General features: G+C 52.3%; 1 protein-coding gene across 1 annotated transcript in view; it reads right to left on the reverse strand.

Moving 5' to 3' along the window:
* Positions 1–233: 233 nt before the first annotated feature.
* Positions 234–16,808, reverse strand: part of DRGX (dorsal root ganglia homeobox) — a gene marked incomplete at both ends in the record, with an annotated part of 28,632 nt that continues 12,057 nt past the window's right edge. The window contains one exon of the mRNA XM_081104834.1: positions 234–499. Within this exon, the coding sequence (XP_080960960.1) occupies positions 234–499 (266 nt within the window). The remainder of the gene's footprint in view (positions 500–16,808) is intronic.

The following is a 16,808-nucleotide window of genomic DNA, read 5'->3' on the forward strand; positions in this document are numbered from 1 at the left end:
GAGTCAGCTCCGGTGCCACCAGTGTCATCAGGACCTGTCACCAAAGAAGCCAGGACAACACGGGCCGCTGGCAGGATGCCAGAGGCACTCCCCAGACAGCAGGGGAGCTGTGGTCTCATCCCTTCCGGAGTCCGGGAGGCTCTGGGTGCAAGCTTCGCCTTGTTCTTTTGCGTCTTCCGTGGGGCTGAGGCTGGGAGGAACAGGGATGGGGAGGGTGCCGGTGTGGCTCTCCCTCATACACTCTTCTCACCCTCACTCTGTTCCTTGGCAGAAGGGGTCTTGTCCTGGCTGCCATCAGGGGGCGCTGGCTTGCCCGCGGGGCCGGGGCTGCTGCTGGTGGCTGGCAGGAGGTTGGCCGACTGCAGGACGGCCTCCGAGTGCTCGCGGGCCTTCATGCGCAGGGCGGCCACGCTGGCCGTGCGGTTACTCTGGCAGCCGTAGGGCGGGAGGAAGGAGAGCCCCATGGGGTCGGGGACACAGCAAGAGCACAGCGGGCCCCCTGCAAGGAGGAAGCACAAGAGCTGCCGTCACTGTCTGTATCGTCTCCCAGGACCTGCAGTGGGAGCAAAGGGCTGATTCATACTGTGGTTCTGTGACCTCAAGGGCGAGGTCACAAATGCTCCGGCCCCGGAAGCTGCACAACTCAAGAGATCCAGCGGGTAGGCCCAGGGATTGTCAGGACATCAGAGACCTGGCCAGTCCCGGTGCCCTCACCAATCACCCGTGTGTCTGAGGCTGGTATCTTGGCTTCTCTGAGCCTTAACTTCTACTTCTGTAAAATGGAAAGATACCTACCTCACAGGGTCATTATAGGGCCTAATGATATGAGTCCACAATCCCCAAACTGTGTGCAAAACACCCTAAGAACTCCAGGGGCCTGCGGTGAGACTTTAAGGGTGAAAGTCGGGGAGAGCCAGCCACATCTGCCGGATGCCACGCAGGCTCCGCAGAGAGGAGCCTCAGCCCGAGCACGCCGAGTCCTCTCAAGGGCATCACATCTTCATGAAGCTGAATGTGGCTCTGTTTTGCAAGCACCACGCAAAAATCCACGTGGAACATAAGAGGGGGTGGGGCCTCCAGTATGACTCCAAGGTCACAGAAGCCACAGAGCCCGCTGGGCTCACACCCATCGGAAATCAGGGTAGCTGTTTACAAATGAAAATATATATATATTACTTTTCTCTTAATTCATAAGAACTACTCACCCAGTGGCTACATAAATACTGAGTTGGGCCTAGCCAGCTATGAGCAGAACCATTGGGCATTTCTTCTGCCCAAGAACATCCTTAGAGTGTAAGTGAGAGCTCAGGGCGCTGTGGACTGAGGCTGAGGACCTTGGAAGGAACCAGTTTGGCCAGCACTTAGCACAGACCCCTGTGTGGATGGGGTTTCAGAGCCATTGCCCGGCCCAACCTGCCCACCAGTCCGGCCCCACTGGCCCTGCGCCACCTGCCCACCGGCCTTGCCCAGCCCTCTGCACACTCCTTGGGAGAAGCCCCCTCTCCATTGGTCATCCCCGGCCTTGCCTTTATTCAGTGACTGCCCACGGGCACCTGGCACACCTCTGGTGGAGAGGGATATGCAGAGGCTGCGTCTCTGATGCCCAGGACAGTGGTGAGTGCTGTGGCTACGTGAATGGAACACGGTGCTTGGAAAGAAACACCATCCAGAAACCAAGATGGCGGCATAGGTAAACACCAGAGTTTGCTGCCTCAAACAACCACTTCAAAACTACAACTAAGCCAAAACCGGTTTGGCTCAGTGGATAGAGCGTTGGCCTGCGGATTGAAAGGTCCCAGGTTCGATTCCGGTCAAGGGCATGTATCTGGGTTGCGGGCACATCCCCAGTGGGAGATGTGCAGGAGGCAGCTGATCGATGTTTCTCTCTCATCGATGTTTCTAACTCTCTATCTCTCTCCCTTCCTCTCTGTAAAAAATCAATAAAATATATTTTTTAAAAAAAAAAACAACTACAACTAAAAGACGGAACGGACATCATCCAGAACCACAAGAAGGCTGGCTGAGTGGAAATTCTACAACTGGAAGGAAAGAGAAAAGTTTACCAAGACTCAGAGGAGGCACAGTGCATAAGTAAAATACTAAGGTACAGAAGCGCACATGGAGCCGGCTGGCGGCTAAGGGTGTGGTTGTCATTTTCAATCGGGAGGGAGTCTCAGGCTCTGAGCTCCAGTTCCAGGCGAGTCTCTGGGGACCCAGACTCATATGGGAGAAGCGGGACTGTCTGGCATCGGTCGGAACTTGAGGGCAGCTTTCTCTCAGAGGGGCTTGCAGCAATTACCGGGACATTGAGAAACGGAGCCTCTGAGGGCAAGACTGAGAGCAGCCATAACTGCTAGCCCCGCCCTGTTGACCTGCCCCCCCCCCCCAAGCCCTGCAGGGAGGCTTTTGCTGGATAGCCTAAGGCAGAGGCTAGATTAGTACCTCCCTAGAGATCCAGGAGCCAATGTACCCAGAGGTCAGAGTGGGACCGTCCAGTTTGCAGCTCCATGGAACCATAAAGGACACACTCAGGGGGCAAACTCAGTGAGCACCAAAGCCCCACTGAAGCAAGTCTTGCCCCGGAGGGGTGTCTCCAGCACAGAAGTTCTCCCACTGCAGACACAGCTGATTCTCACAGCCAATTGGCCTGGAGGTCAATTCCTCCCAGTGATACCTACAACAATCAAGGCTTAACTACAACAAGATTGTGCACAAAGACCACAAGGGGGTTCACCAAGAGTGTCTACCTCAGGTAATTGGGGAGGCTGAACCACGGGACCCTAGTGGACACTTAGCACAGAACACCACTTTAACAACACAGGGAAGCATAAAAAATGAGGAGACAAAGAAAAAAGGACACAAATGACAGAAATGGAGGAAAGCAAACTACTGGAGTAGTTCAAAACCACACTTTTCAAGAATTTTCTAGAAACTGCCAATAAACTTAATGAGACCTACAAGAAATCTAATGAGACCCTCGAGGTGGTGATAAAGGACCAACTAGAAATTAAGCATACACTGACTGAAATAAAGAATATTATACAGACTCCCAACAGCAGACTAGAGGATCGCAAGAATCAAGTCAATGATTTGAAATACGAAGAAACCAAAACACCCAACCAAAAAAGCAAAATGAAAAAAGAATCCAAAAATATGAAGACAGTGTAAGGAGCCTCTGGGACAGCTTCAAACGTACCAACATCCGAATTATAGGGGTGCCAGAAGAAAAGAGAGAGCAAGATATTGAAAACCTTTTTGAAGAAATAATGACAGAAAACTTCCCCTACCTGGTGAAAGAAATAGACTTACAAGTCCAGGAAGCGCAGAGAACCCCAAACAAAAGGAATCCAAAGAGGACCACACCAAGACACATCATAATTAAAATGCCAAGAGCAAAAGACAAAGAGAGAATCTTAAAAGCAGCAAGAGAAAGAAACTCAGTTACCTACAAGGGAATACCCATACGACTGTCAGCTGATTTCTCAACAGAAACTTTGCAGGCCAGAAGGGAGTGGCAAGAAATATTCAAAGTGATGAATGCCAAGAACCTACAACCAAGATTACTTTATCCAGCAAAGCTATCATTCAGAATTGAAGGTCAGATAAAGAGCTTCACAGATAAGAAAAAGCTAAAGGAGTTCATCACCACCAAACCAGTATTATATGAAATGCTGAAAGGTATCCTTTAAGAAGAGGAAGAAGAAAAAGGTAAAGATACAAATTATGAACAACAAATACACATCTATCAACAAGTGAATCTGAAAATCAAGTGAATAATCTGATGAACAGAATGAACTGGTGATTATAATAGAATCAGGGGCATAGAAAGTGAGTGGACTGACTATTCTTGGGGGGGAAAGGGGTGAAGGGGATGCGGGAAGAGACTGGACAAAAATCGTGCACCTATGGATGAGGACAGTGGGTGGGGAGTGAGAGAGGAGGGTGGGATGGGAAATGGGTGGAGGGGAGTTATGGGGTGGAAAAAAGAGGAACAAATGTAATAATCTGAACAATAAAGATTTAACTAAAAACATTAAAAAAAAAAAGAAGAAGAAGAAACACCAAAAAAAAAAAAAAAAAGAACACGGTGCTTGGCAGAGACCTGAGTGCGCGAGTCGGAGAGATAGTGTGTGCATGTGCAGAGCCTGACAGCTAGTAGGGAGAACAGGACAGCCGCCAGGCGTGGGGACAGAAGTCTCAGGGTGCTTTGAGTGACTAAAGCCAGAGGCTGCAGCTGAGGGGGGTGGCAGATGGGTGTCTGGGTGGTTTGATGAGAGAGCCTCGACCTTATCTGCACCAGGGGTGGGGGAGGCTGCTGCAGCCCTGCAGTCCCAGCGGGCGGGGAGGTGGCGGGAGGCGCCGGATCCAGGATTTTGCCAAAGGTGAGAGCCCGAGCGGGTTGCTCATGGACTGCTAGAAGGGTAATGGAAAGGGAGTCACAGATGACACCTACGTTTGGGCCTGAGCATATGAATGAATGAATGTGCCATTTCCAAGATGGGGACAAACAGAGAGGAAGGTGTTGGGGGGGGGGTGGATATGGAGTGTCTGGCCATGGTCCTATGGGCCATCTGAGTTCCAAGAGGAGAGCTGAGCAGTGCTCGGAGTGCTGGTACCTCCCCCTCCTTGAGGGGTGCCTGTGGGCTGCCAGGGCCCAGATGGGCAGGTGGGGAGGCCGGGGGTGCACAGACCTTGCATCCAGATGGGGTGGGTAGACTTAGCTGCCAACACAACATGGTTTGAGGGACTTTAGGAGCCCCTTGGATAGGTTGAATGGTGGCCCCCACTGTGGTCCTGCAGGAGCAGCGAGCGGAAGCAGCCTCGGCCTGCGGCCAGCGGGAAGGGCTGCGGAGCCAGACCTCACCAGGAGAGGGGATGGCCCACCGCGGCCCTGCCATGGACACTGGGATTCAGTGCCTGTCCCTGGGCCTGAGGCCTGGGGGCGGGCAGCAAAGCCAGCCGCTCCATTCCTGCCCCACCGGTCCCTCAGCCCTTTCTGAACCTACTCACCGGCTTTGGGAAAAGCAGCATTGCAAAAAGAGTGCTTTGGACCAAAACCCATACTTGTTGAACTCATCGAAACCCCGTATGGCCTTCCAACCCTCGTGTGCCGGGCACCACCGCCCTCCGCATCCCCCCAGGCACCGCAGGCCTCCCGGCAGAGGCCCACACGCAGGCGCAGCAGAGCCCTCTCTGAGAGCTGTGGGGACCAGAGCCAATGCCACCCTGGGCACCACAACCTCCGAACCGCTCCAGGACGTAGGCTCTGTCGTGAGCCCCTTTTACAGATGAGGAGACTGAGGTTAAATACTAAGGGGCAGAGCTGGACCTCTGGGAACAGTGCCAGAGCCACAGCCCAGGCTGCCCTCCCCCCACCACCACCACCGCCGCCCCGCCATGGGGGTGACTGGGAAGGAAGCTGCCTTCCCTCCACACCTCCCCCTACTGGGGAGCGCACATGTGGAGACACTGAACTATGAAGAAAGTGAGCCCGCTTGGCAGTAGGAATACTGGAGATGTTTCCTCTGTGTCTGTGTAGAATTTTTCTCATTTTCCTACAATGAACATGAACTTCTTTTAATTTCAGAAACATGGCTTTAATTCTAAGTGAATGTTAAAAGGAAGGAAGACTGGATTAGACGCCGTCCGCACATATGAGGAGGTGCTGCAGGGGGCTGGGAGCCAGAGCTCTGAGCTCGGTACGTGCTCAGGTCACGGGGGGCTTCCTGGGGCGTGGGCTGTGCGGGACCTGGGAGGCCTTGTCTTCAGGCTCCGCCCTGGGCATCCAGCCCCAGTCAGGCCACCCAGGAGGGGCCGCTCAGCTTGTCTGAGGCTGACTCTTGCTCCAAGGTAAGCATCAAAGGGGGAGTGACATGGTCTGAGACTCAATGACTGTGTCACCTGCAGGACCAAGTGCCACCTGGACAAGACAGGGGCTCCCTTCCCTGGTCCACAGCCTGCCCCGCTAGGTCACATACCACAGAAGCCACCAATAACCGCACTACTGGCCTGCAGAACCCAGATTCCGGGGCAAGAGCCTCGCTCACAGAACTGCGGCTGCAGGAGAGAGGAGCCCGGGCACACCATCCAGCTCGCCCCCCACACTGAACAGATGGGGAAACTGAGGACCAGAGGGACACAAGGACTCTGGGAAGCTGGTTAAAACTGTCAGCGCTAAACAGACAACACAGTATGATGAGGCCATAAAAAAAGGAAATCCTATCGCCTGTTGCAACATGGATGAACTTCAAGAACACCGTGCTGAGTGAACTGAGCCAGGCTGAAAATGTCAAATTCTGTGTGATTCCACCTCCAGGCGCTGCCGAGAGTAGGCGGGTCATAGAGACAGGAAGTAGAGAGGGCTGCGGGGAGGGGACCAGAGGGGCAGTTGGAGCTCTGGTCTGATGGGGAGGGTCTCGGTTTGGGAAGATGACAAAGGCCTGGAGATGGAGGCTGGTGATGGTTGCACAGCAATAGGAATGTACTTAACACTTTTGAACTGTACACTTAGAACTGGTTAAGATGGTAAACTTCATCTTATATGTATTTTACCACAATTAAAACGAAAACAAAATAAAATAAATTCTTAAACCTGAACCAAAAGAGAGTACACGTCAAGGTTATCAGAAAGAGGAGGAGCACCCAAGGCTGTGAAGACCCCTTTATGGTTCTTCCATGGGTGAAGACCTTGAATGTCCTTCACCCCAACAGACCGCCTCACCTCCACGGGCTGACACCCTCCACCTGGCCTACCTGCCCGGCTTTGCCTAAGGGAGCATCGCATCCCTGGAGCCCAGCCTCTGTCCCAAGACTCCGCACCGACTGCTGGGTAGGCATTTCTACAGCAGGGCAGCAGACCCACGCAGGCCAACCAAATTCCTGCATACAGCCCCTCACAGGTGCCACCCTCTTTCCTCATCTACACCCCGTCTGACCAGTAGCTCAAGTGCCCACACAGGGGCCGGTGCTCACAGGTGAACAGTCACACGCAGAATGCTGAAAATGAGCCGTGGGAGTCACCTTCCCTTCGCCCTGCCCTTCCCTGGGTGAGAACACAGAATCGCAGATCAGAATGTAGACGGCAAGACCGAGGGAGGCCGTCTGCACAACAGACAAGACCAAAGGCAAACAAGGAGACAGCTCGAATGCAATGATATTTATCAAGGAAGCTGTGAAGTCTGTGATCTCTGCCAACAACCCAACTGCAGAGGGGAGCGTGGCTCAGCAGGACAGCATGTGGTCAATATGCCTTCGCAGTGAGCTCATTGTGACACTATATGGCTGTGGGTTGCCTTACCAGAGGCAGAACCTGTAGGAAGAAAGGAGGATAAAGTGCTTCTCCCCTATGTCATGGTCAGACCATCAGACTAGAGAGTGGGAGGAGAGAGGGAGAGGGGTGAGAGGTAAGACAATTTAGCTGAGTGACCCCGGGCACAGTGGATATGAGGTAACTGCTTCCAACTCTAGGTGTGGAGAGTGGAATAGAAGCAAAGACGGAAGTGAGAGTAAGAGCGTTTCTATTCTTTGCCATCAGCATGCCATGCATGGGAAGCGGGCTCTCTGGGAGTGATGGTTCTGGTCATGATACCCCGAAGGCCCCCTGGCAGATGTTGTAGAGAAACTGCACAGTATGGGCTACAGTGGACAAGTTTTTAAATCTCTTTCAACAACAAAAAAATGAGTTTTACAATGCGATGTGAATTACAAAGCTGAGTTTTCTTCAACTTCAACTTACCTTTTCAGAATTTCAGTGATTACAATCACATATAAAGTGTCCAACAACCAGCATCTCTCTTAACTCCTATAACCATTTCTTAACAAAGAAAAAATTTTTCCACAAATAGGATCTTTATAAAACTAACTCTCGTTTTCTCCATAATTTCACGGTACCAATAGCATCAGCAGATGTGTCCACGTCTCCTGCCCAGACACCTTCATCAGCCTGGACACCATGGAAACCCAGAGTCACACGTGGAGCTTTGTCCTCTGCGGTACCCGGGGCAGCAGAGGAAAACCCAGACCCCAAATGCATGCACTTTGCCCGTGTACAGCAGGCCCAGGGCCTCCCCAAGAGCTTAAAGATTCTTCCAAGTGCACTTCCCACATGTCGCCTGATTGAGGAGACTGCCTCAAACTAGAGAGCAATGTGGCTGCCGAGGGCAGACATACTGATGGGCAACATTGAGCAAACAGACAATGTTTATTGACATTGTTATACAACAGCCAAGAAGCTCAAAATGCACAGTAACCCGGGCCCATTCAGTAGAAGGCAAGCAAGCAGTGCCCTGAAGGACGGCCTGAGGTCACGGCTGGCCACAGCAGGAGCTGTCACAGAGGCGATGTTTGGAGGGACCTTGAGACCACCTGCTGCGGCTGTCAGCGATGGGCACAGAGTCAGCCCAAACAGGGGCTCGGGCTCTCTTTCATTACATCAGGGAGGTGACGAAGACACTTTAGACCAGTGGTTCTCAACCTTCCTAACGCCGCGACCCTTTAATACAGTTCCTCATGTTGTGGTGACCCCCAATTTCACTGTTACAAATTGAACATCATTAAAGCACAGTGATTAATCACACAAACAATATGTAATTATATATGTGTTTTCCAATGGTCTTAGGCGACCCCTGTGAAAGGGTCGTTCGGCCCCCAAAGGGGCTGTGACCCACAGGTTGAGAACCGCTGCCTTAGAAACTGTTGACTCCGAAACCAATTCGCCCTTATCAAAGCCCGCAGACAGGCCGGATGGGCCCAAGAGCTGAAGCGGGAGGAACGCGTGTGAACTTTGGCTGCTGGCCCCACCGCTGACAGCCCTGGGCTGCTCTCCATCTGTCCCAGCCTGGCTTCCGCACCTGAGAGAAATTCTGCAAAGCACCGGTACTAAGTCCTCCAACAGGTGTTATTTCCATAACCCACGCCAAGTAAAGGGCAAGTCTAAGTCACAATTCACAGTGTGTTCCGATTACCAATTCGTTTCCACGGTCAGCTGAAGAACTCAGATGTTCTGAGCGTCCTCTACACCGCCCCCCCCCCCCCCACCCGAGGACCCGCAGGCTGAGCCTTGAGACCTGCCTCAAGGCGCAACCGGACTGAGCGTGCCCCCAGCACCGCGCCTCCCGGGTGCCAGCACAGCCCCCACCTGCTCCCCGGCTCCACGGGTCCTGGGTGAGCCCGTCCTGTCTGACCCAAAAGGAGAAGAACTTACTCTGCCAACAGACTCTTGAGGGGTAAGCCAAACAAACTCTAAGTTCCACCTTTTAGTTACTAGATTTCCAGATCCCGGGCTGTAGTATGTTGTTGCTGCTGCTGTTGTTGTTTTAAGCAATAAAAAAGCTATAATCATGGATGAACTAAAATTTAAATTAGCTACAAAGAAAATTCCCAGGGTGGCACATAGCAACAGCAGAGTAACCTGCCAGCCAAGTAGTAGTCACAGGGAAAGGGCACACTAAAGCTATGACAACGTTACATTCCAGGAGGATATTTAGTGCCATGAAAAAAATAATAATAAAATATTAAGTTTAAAAAGTAGGTTCAGGAACAGTAAGTTAATATGACCCCTTTTGGGTACATGTATACATGTGTATATTCATACATACCCATGAATACCTAATACACATACACACAGTATATATGGGTATACATATATGTATGGCCATGTACCATATCCATAGAGGATCATAGGTGTATTTGTACATATATAAATTTATTTAGAAATAGAAAATATTTATAAATTTCAACTTTTAAATTTTAGAATTTCCAAATAAGTTATAAAATACATAAATTTATTAGAGATAAATGGGAAGAAAACAAATGTACCCATACCAAATATTCCTAGTGGTTGGTTCTGAGTACTAGGTTATGAATGATATTTATACTTTCCTTTGTTTTATTGTAGTTTCCACTCTTTCTAAACTAACCAGATATTACCCTCATTTAAATGGTGTCCTTTCTGCGACTGGTGGTCCTGTCTCCTTTCCTTCGGATGATGGGACAGATGCGCTCCCCAGGAGGCCGCAGGGCCTGAAGACGGTCTGAGCCTCCATGCCTGGAGTGGCCTCTGCTTCCGCTAGGGTTGTTGGCGGGCTCACCATGCAAAATCCACCAGCAACATCCGGCTCCCTTCCCATTCTGTGGGTTCAAAGCCAGTGAGTCCGTTTGCCTGGGATGCAACCAGCCCACAGCTGGTGGCGCCTCCAAAGGCCACACCTGCTCCCAGCCCCCGCCACCTGCCCTCACCAAGGTCCTGAGAGCCATTGGCCACTGGCTGCAGCCTGAGCGCTGTTTTGTTTGGAGAACACAATACCTCCTGGACACTAAATTAAAACATACAATTAGATTTCCATTAAGCTACAGCAAATCCTGCTGAATTGATCCAATCAGCCTACATTCCTCTATGACATCATGCTTTAAAGGCTTGGCCTGAACATAAATACTTAATGTAATAAATACAGTCTGAAATATTTGATCTCCTTGGCAGTTTAATTGATCTACTACAGAGACTGACAGAAAAAAATTAAGTTAGTTCTGTCTCGTCTCTGCCGATGGCACGTCCTCACGCAGGGGCCCGTGGGCTGCCTTGGTCACGGCCACGGCGGGTCCCGCACCCTGGCTTCCAGCTGAGCGTCCAGGCTAGGGGGTCAGACCTGAGCAAGGAAGCAGGTGTGTGGGCTCACGAGATGTGTACCACAGGTTCTGCAGCTCCGTTTTTACTTTATAGTAAAACAAACAAACAAACAAACATTGGTGAGTGATAATACCGGTTATTCATAGTCCACAAGGAGCATCTGAATGGGAATGTTGGTACAACAGCCTACAGTATTGAAGCATAGATTTTTAGATGCTGTGGCTAAGTGTGCTCACCAATAATCAAACCACAACAAGGTCAAATTCACACCCAGACGGCTTCTACCATGGAACCCCTGAAGCACTGCTGTCTCTGTTGGATGTTTTAATTGCCCTTTTCCCATGAGTTTCTTTTGTGCCCACCGTACCTCCCAAACTTGCTGTAAGTGTCCTTTGCCCATCCTCACCCTACACTCCTGATCCCAAAACTAAAACGTCCTGCTTGGTGCAGAGTAAACACTAGAAAGCGAGGGAGAGCTATCTTTCCTGACCAAGTTGGCATATTTTACTTCCTCAAAGGGCCCTTTCTCAGGTTCTAAGCTTCCCCAATACCCCACGGTAAGGAAAATTGTAGTCCTTACAAAGTTACCCAGTCTGCTTAACGCCAAAACTCCCCGGTTAATTTGGCAGGTTAGTCTGGTGACTTGAGCTAAGCCCCGCCCTGCCTCTATTCCAGGTGTCACTCTACACCCACTGTCCCCCACCTGCTCATGCGCCCAGCAAACTCCTTCACAGGAGTGGGCTCACCAGCCATTCCCTTCTCTATGATAGTCTCGGGGCCAGCGCCAGGCTCCCATTTCAGCTTGGATGTCTCCGAAGAGCAAACAGACAATGACCCAGATCCAAGGACACGGGCACAGCCCCAGGAGCAGCAGGGACATGCGTCCCAGGCAGGGCAGCGCCAGGTAGCACTGCCCACTCCTTCCAGCAGCAGCCAGACTCTGGATGGGCAGGCAGCTTCTCCCGCCCCTGGGCACAGGCCAGAGCCTCCACTCAGCTCCCTGCACTCCAGGCCCCATTGATTAACAGGAAGGGCAAACCCATCAGCACCCATAGGAAATGGCTTCTGGAAAGTGAGCTGCAGTTTTCAAAGCCAGAGAATGACAGCAGGTGCCTGTAAAAGGAACAGAATCAATACAGGGTGAGGGGGCTACAGGGCGGGACACCGGGGCCCTGACTTGTCCTACGTCTGACCGACACACAGTGTGACCTGGGAAGTCCTGTTCCCTTCTCCGGGCCTCAGTGACCCCCACTGGATCCAGGAAAAGCAGGGGTTACTCATCGAGGAGATTCCTTACGGCTCTTCAGTCTCCACCCAAGTCCTCCTGACATCAGCCAGGCTGGGAGGGGCTAGGGCTGACCCAGCTGCTTTCCTTGTAAACCTGAGCCTGAACAGGTCCCTAGTGAGCTCTGGGCCTCACCACAGTCCTACCAACATCGCCAGCACCTACTGGACCCTAGGATGTGCCAGGCCCATACACACTCCACCGACCACAGGCACTACCAGGGAAGGTCACCATGATCCTCATGTCACAGACAAGGAGACTGGGTCTGCCTTAAGTTGAACCTACAGCAAGAAGAAGGCTTGGACCGTGGCTGGTCTGACTCCAGAGCCTGGGCCGACCTGAGGCTACGCCATGCTCCTCTCCCAGGACCATGGCTCCATCCAACCTTCCTCAACCTACCAGCCCTGCCAGCCTCATGCCTTTGCTCATGCTCTTCTCTCTGCCCAGAGTGCCATGCCCACTGGACAAGGCCTGCACTTCCTTGAAGCCCAACTCAAGTATCTCCGTGGGAAAGCCTTCCTCATTCCCACAGAGAAAGCGTTCCTCCTCCCCCGAGCTCCCCCGTAGCCTGCAGGTGCTCCGTGGCCTCTACAAGGGCAGGTGACTGTGCCACATGACATGGAATTCTTTGTTGATCTATTTGTCTCGCCACGCCCATCCCCAGCCTGCAAGCCCCTTAGGGTAGGGTTGTGTCTCATTTACTACCAGATGCTCAGCCTCTGGCTCAGAGTCTGGCAAAGCGGGGTTCTCAGTGGGCGCCCGGAAGAACAGGAGGTCCCAGTAGTTCTGGGGTCCAGGAGGTGGCCGTGGCCCAGGGCCAGGGTGCTAGACTCAGAGTCTAAGTGAGGCCAGTCCCCCAGGCCACAGCAGCATGAACTTCCTCCCATCTTTCCCCAAATCCCACCACCTTTTACTCTGCACCAAACTCTGTGTTAGGGGCAGAGGTGAGTCAGGCATTGCCAGTTCCCTAAAAGTACTTTAGAGTCAGGGTTGGGAGGTAAGGTGGGTTCAACCACATGTACTAGATTCATGTCATGAAGCCAGAGTATCCTTAATACGGTGCCAGTTAGTCTCCAAAGAGGGCCTTCCACGGACCATCTCCCAGTTACACACCCATGCGCAGTCCCCCCCACTTGAGTCTGGGCTGACTCTGTGATTGATTTAATCAACAGAATGCAGCAGAAGCAGCACAGGTCTGAGTGTGAGTCTTAAGGAGGCCGGGCACCTTCTGCTCTTACACTCTGGGAGCCCAGACACCATCTAACCCCTCCCCATAGGCCTGTCGTGTGGGGAGAGAGGGCTCCCAGCCTCCCAGCATCCCTGCCAAGGCACCAGACACAGAAGCAATTCCATCTCGTATGCACCAGCCCCAGCCGCCATCGGACTGCACCTCCACCTTCACGAGACCCCGGGCAAAGCAGCAGCACAACTGCCCGGCCAAACACAGTCAGTCCTCATGTCAGGAGAGGTAACAAGCCAGCCGGCAGGCCTGCTGCTGCTTCACATTACGTTTTAGGGTAAAGGAACGCAATACCGAAACCTGGAATGGAGGCTTTTAAAATATATATACATCACAGTTTCCTCAGGACCAAAGACCTTAAACAAAATATTAGCCAACCAAAATCCAACTAGCTATGAAAATGGTAACTTGTCACATCTAATTAGGTTTATTCCAAGAATTCACAGCTGGTTTAACATGTAAAAAATTAATCCATGTAATTTACTGTGTTAATATATTGAGAAAGAAAACCCACGTGATCCTCTCAACAGCAGCAGAAAAGAATTTGATGAAATTCAACATCCACTCATATTCATGATTTTTTTAAAAAAATAATAATTAAACAAAGACTTTTAGAAGACTCAGGCAAGAAGAAAATATCTTCGGTTGATACCAGGTATCTAAAAAAAATTAACACAATTGCGAAACCCTGAGAATTCTCCCAAGAGATCAAGAAGAAGGCAAGAGTTGGTCACAAAGACCACATAATGTATGATTCCATTCATGCAAAATGTCCACAATCTATTGAGACACACGGGCTGTGCTGCCTGGTCAGGGAGGGACTGCTAGCAGCACAGGGAAATGAAAATGTTCTAGAGCTGATCGGAGTGACCGTTGCACAGCTCACTAGATGTACTAAAATTCACTGAGTTATACATGTTAACGGACGAATTGTATGTTATGTGAATTATATCTCAATAAGATTGTTATAAAACATGGAATAAAGCCAAGATGACTGTGACCACCACTGTCATTCAACACTGTCCTAGAGGTTCCTGCAGGCACAGACAAGAAGGAAAACGACTGGGAAGGGAACACTCTGTCTGTCTTTAGAGAAATCCGATCTTGTACTTAGAATATCGTAAAGAATCTATAACTAACCCTAATTATATAGACAAATCTCCCAAACATGTGCTGACCCAAAGAGGCCAGACATGAAATATACATACTGTATATTGTATGTATATTATATACATACTAGAGGCCCGATGCACAAAAATTCGTTCAAGAGTAGGCCTTCCTTCCCCCAGCTGCCGGCACCGGCTTCCCTCTGGTACCAGGGACCCGGGCTTCCTTCCTCCGGCCGCCAGCAGGCACCCAGGACCCTGGCTGGCTTCCCTTGGGCTGGCCCTGGCTTCGTCAGGAAGGACATCCGGAATGACGTCTGGAAGACATCAGGTCTAATTAGCATATTACCCTTTTATTGTTATAGATTACATATGTAATATGTCAAGACTAAACAATAGTGTTTCAGAAAGCCTGCTTAGGAGGTTGGCAAAGCGCTATTACCATAAAAGTCAGCAAAAGGTTTTATTTAGGGGAAGGAAGGTGAGATGAGTAGAAAGGGGTACAGGGACTCAGGGGTTTCGGGGTACAGGCAAAGTCCCCGAGGGTGGTTACATAGGTGTTTAAGATCGTTCATTCACTAATCCTTCCTTAATCGTTAATCGTGTTCTATGAAATGTTTCTAATGATTATTATATTTCACAGCACAACAATTTTTACAAATTGCGTTTTTTACAAAATCACAACACGAAGGGAATGTGATTGAAGAGGAATGGGGTGTGGAGTGCTTTCAGGGCTCAGCAGAGGCTAGCCGTGGAGGGTGAATGCTGATTGGCCAGTAAAGCCCTTGCAGTCTCAGAACCCAGACAGGTTGCCCAGGCCTAGAGGCCAAGGCCACCGTCACAAAGGGAGGGCATGTCCTTGGCTAACGAAGAGGCCCTGCTCTCAGGAAGGCCACGGCCAGACCCTGTCCACACACTTCCCTCAGTCCCTCAGCCTCCAGTCCTGGAAGGCCGAGCTCAGCCATGTAGGCAGGTGTGGCCAGAAGGCCAAGCGCCTCCAGGCTCCTCCCAGCCCAGCTCACTTGGGACAGCTGGAGCGCCTCCCCTGCTCAGGAGGGGGAGGGAGGGGGGAGGAGGAGGGATCAGGCCTCAGTCCCTTGCTCTGCTGCTCTGTCGCCTCAGGCCTAACTCCAGAGAGCCACACCAGGGACTGGGTGCCCCGACATGCCCGACTGGCCCCGAAGGCTGCCACCCCCTCCTGCCTGCTCTGCTGCGGGAAAGTCCGCGGCGAGGCCTCCGCCCAGCTCCAGAGAGGGGCTGTGACTCTGCATCTGAGCGCGGACGGAGCTCGGAGAGCTCTCCCCTGGCAGCGCAGCTGGTGTCCACCTCACACCCGGCTCTCCGAGTCCCAGGTTCAAGGCGCTGGACTCAGTGCACGGGGAGCAGGCCTCGCTGCCTGTGGCTCTCCCGCCCCCACACACCGCCATCCTGTGGCCAGCACTTCCCCTGAACAAACCCCAGCACCTCCCCTGGCCATTAATAACCTCCTCTGCTTGAATGAGTTGTGAACACAAGGCTGGCCATTCAGTCAGCCAGGGAAATTCTTTGCATTGCTGAGGCTTTTTGTCTGGACCCCGTTATTGTCATGCAAACCCTCCTGGCTTGGGGCAGGTCCCGCTGCCTTTTATGTGAGTCTCCATGGCACACCCATCAAGGAGCACACTAGCTGCACCCTGGCCAGGCGAGTCCTCCCATCCATCCCGAGTGCACAGCCCTGGAAAGCCAGGGAGAGGATGGGTGCCTGGCCAGGAGTCCCACCGGGGCGGGAAGGAACGCCCACCACTGCCAAACGTTGGAACAATGGGGCTTAAGAAAAAGGTGGGTGTCCGCTGCAATGAAGTTCAGAGAAACGGGAGGCGTTCGGGAGAAGCAGACCTGTGAGCAGGTCCTGTGAAGGTGAGTGGGACCCAGTAACTTGGCAGTGGGCGCGGAGGGAGCTGGCTGCGTGCTCAGGGAGCACGTGCGGTGCCACACCCCACCCTAGGTGTTCTCACTCCTGCTCCTCGCTCCGCCCTCGGAGTCCAGGCCCGTGGCGATCCGAAGGGGAAGCAGAGGTGGAGGAGCCAGTACCTTACGCAGGCGGACGTGGCTAGAGAATGAGGAGGAGTCACACAGGAGGCCCCCAGTCCTTGCCTGACCCCCGCCGGTGGGCGCCTGATGATGAAAGGGTGACTGAAGGAGGAAGCCCCCACAAATGCCTGGCTTTCCGTTGCCCCGCTCTGTCCCAGTAGGCGGATTCCTGGCCTGACGTAGCAGCTGCCCACTCCCTGATGGGGCAGCCTGATGCCCATCTGGGAGCCTGTGCAGCAGAGCATGGAGGCTAGTCTGCCACCCCCACCCCCCACCATGGGGGCACACTCTGCTTGACCAGCCACCCCAGAAGGGCCATGGCCTCCTGTTCATCAAGAGTGCCAACCCCACCCCCTGCCCTTCTCTGTTGCCCCAGCTGCCTGCTGACCTATGCAGACACCTCCGTTGGCACACAGGCGGCCACCCCCAGCACGGAGACTGCGCACTGCATCACAGACGGAGCACAGCCACGCACGCAGTCCA

This window comes from Myotis nattereri, assembly GCF_964212035.1.
Source record: "Myotis nattereri genome assembly, chromosome: 13".
Lineage (NCBI taxonomy): Eukaryota > Metazoa > Chordata > Mammalia > Chiroptera > Vespertilionidae > Myotis > Myotis nattereri.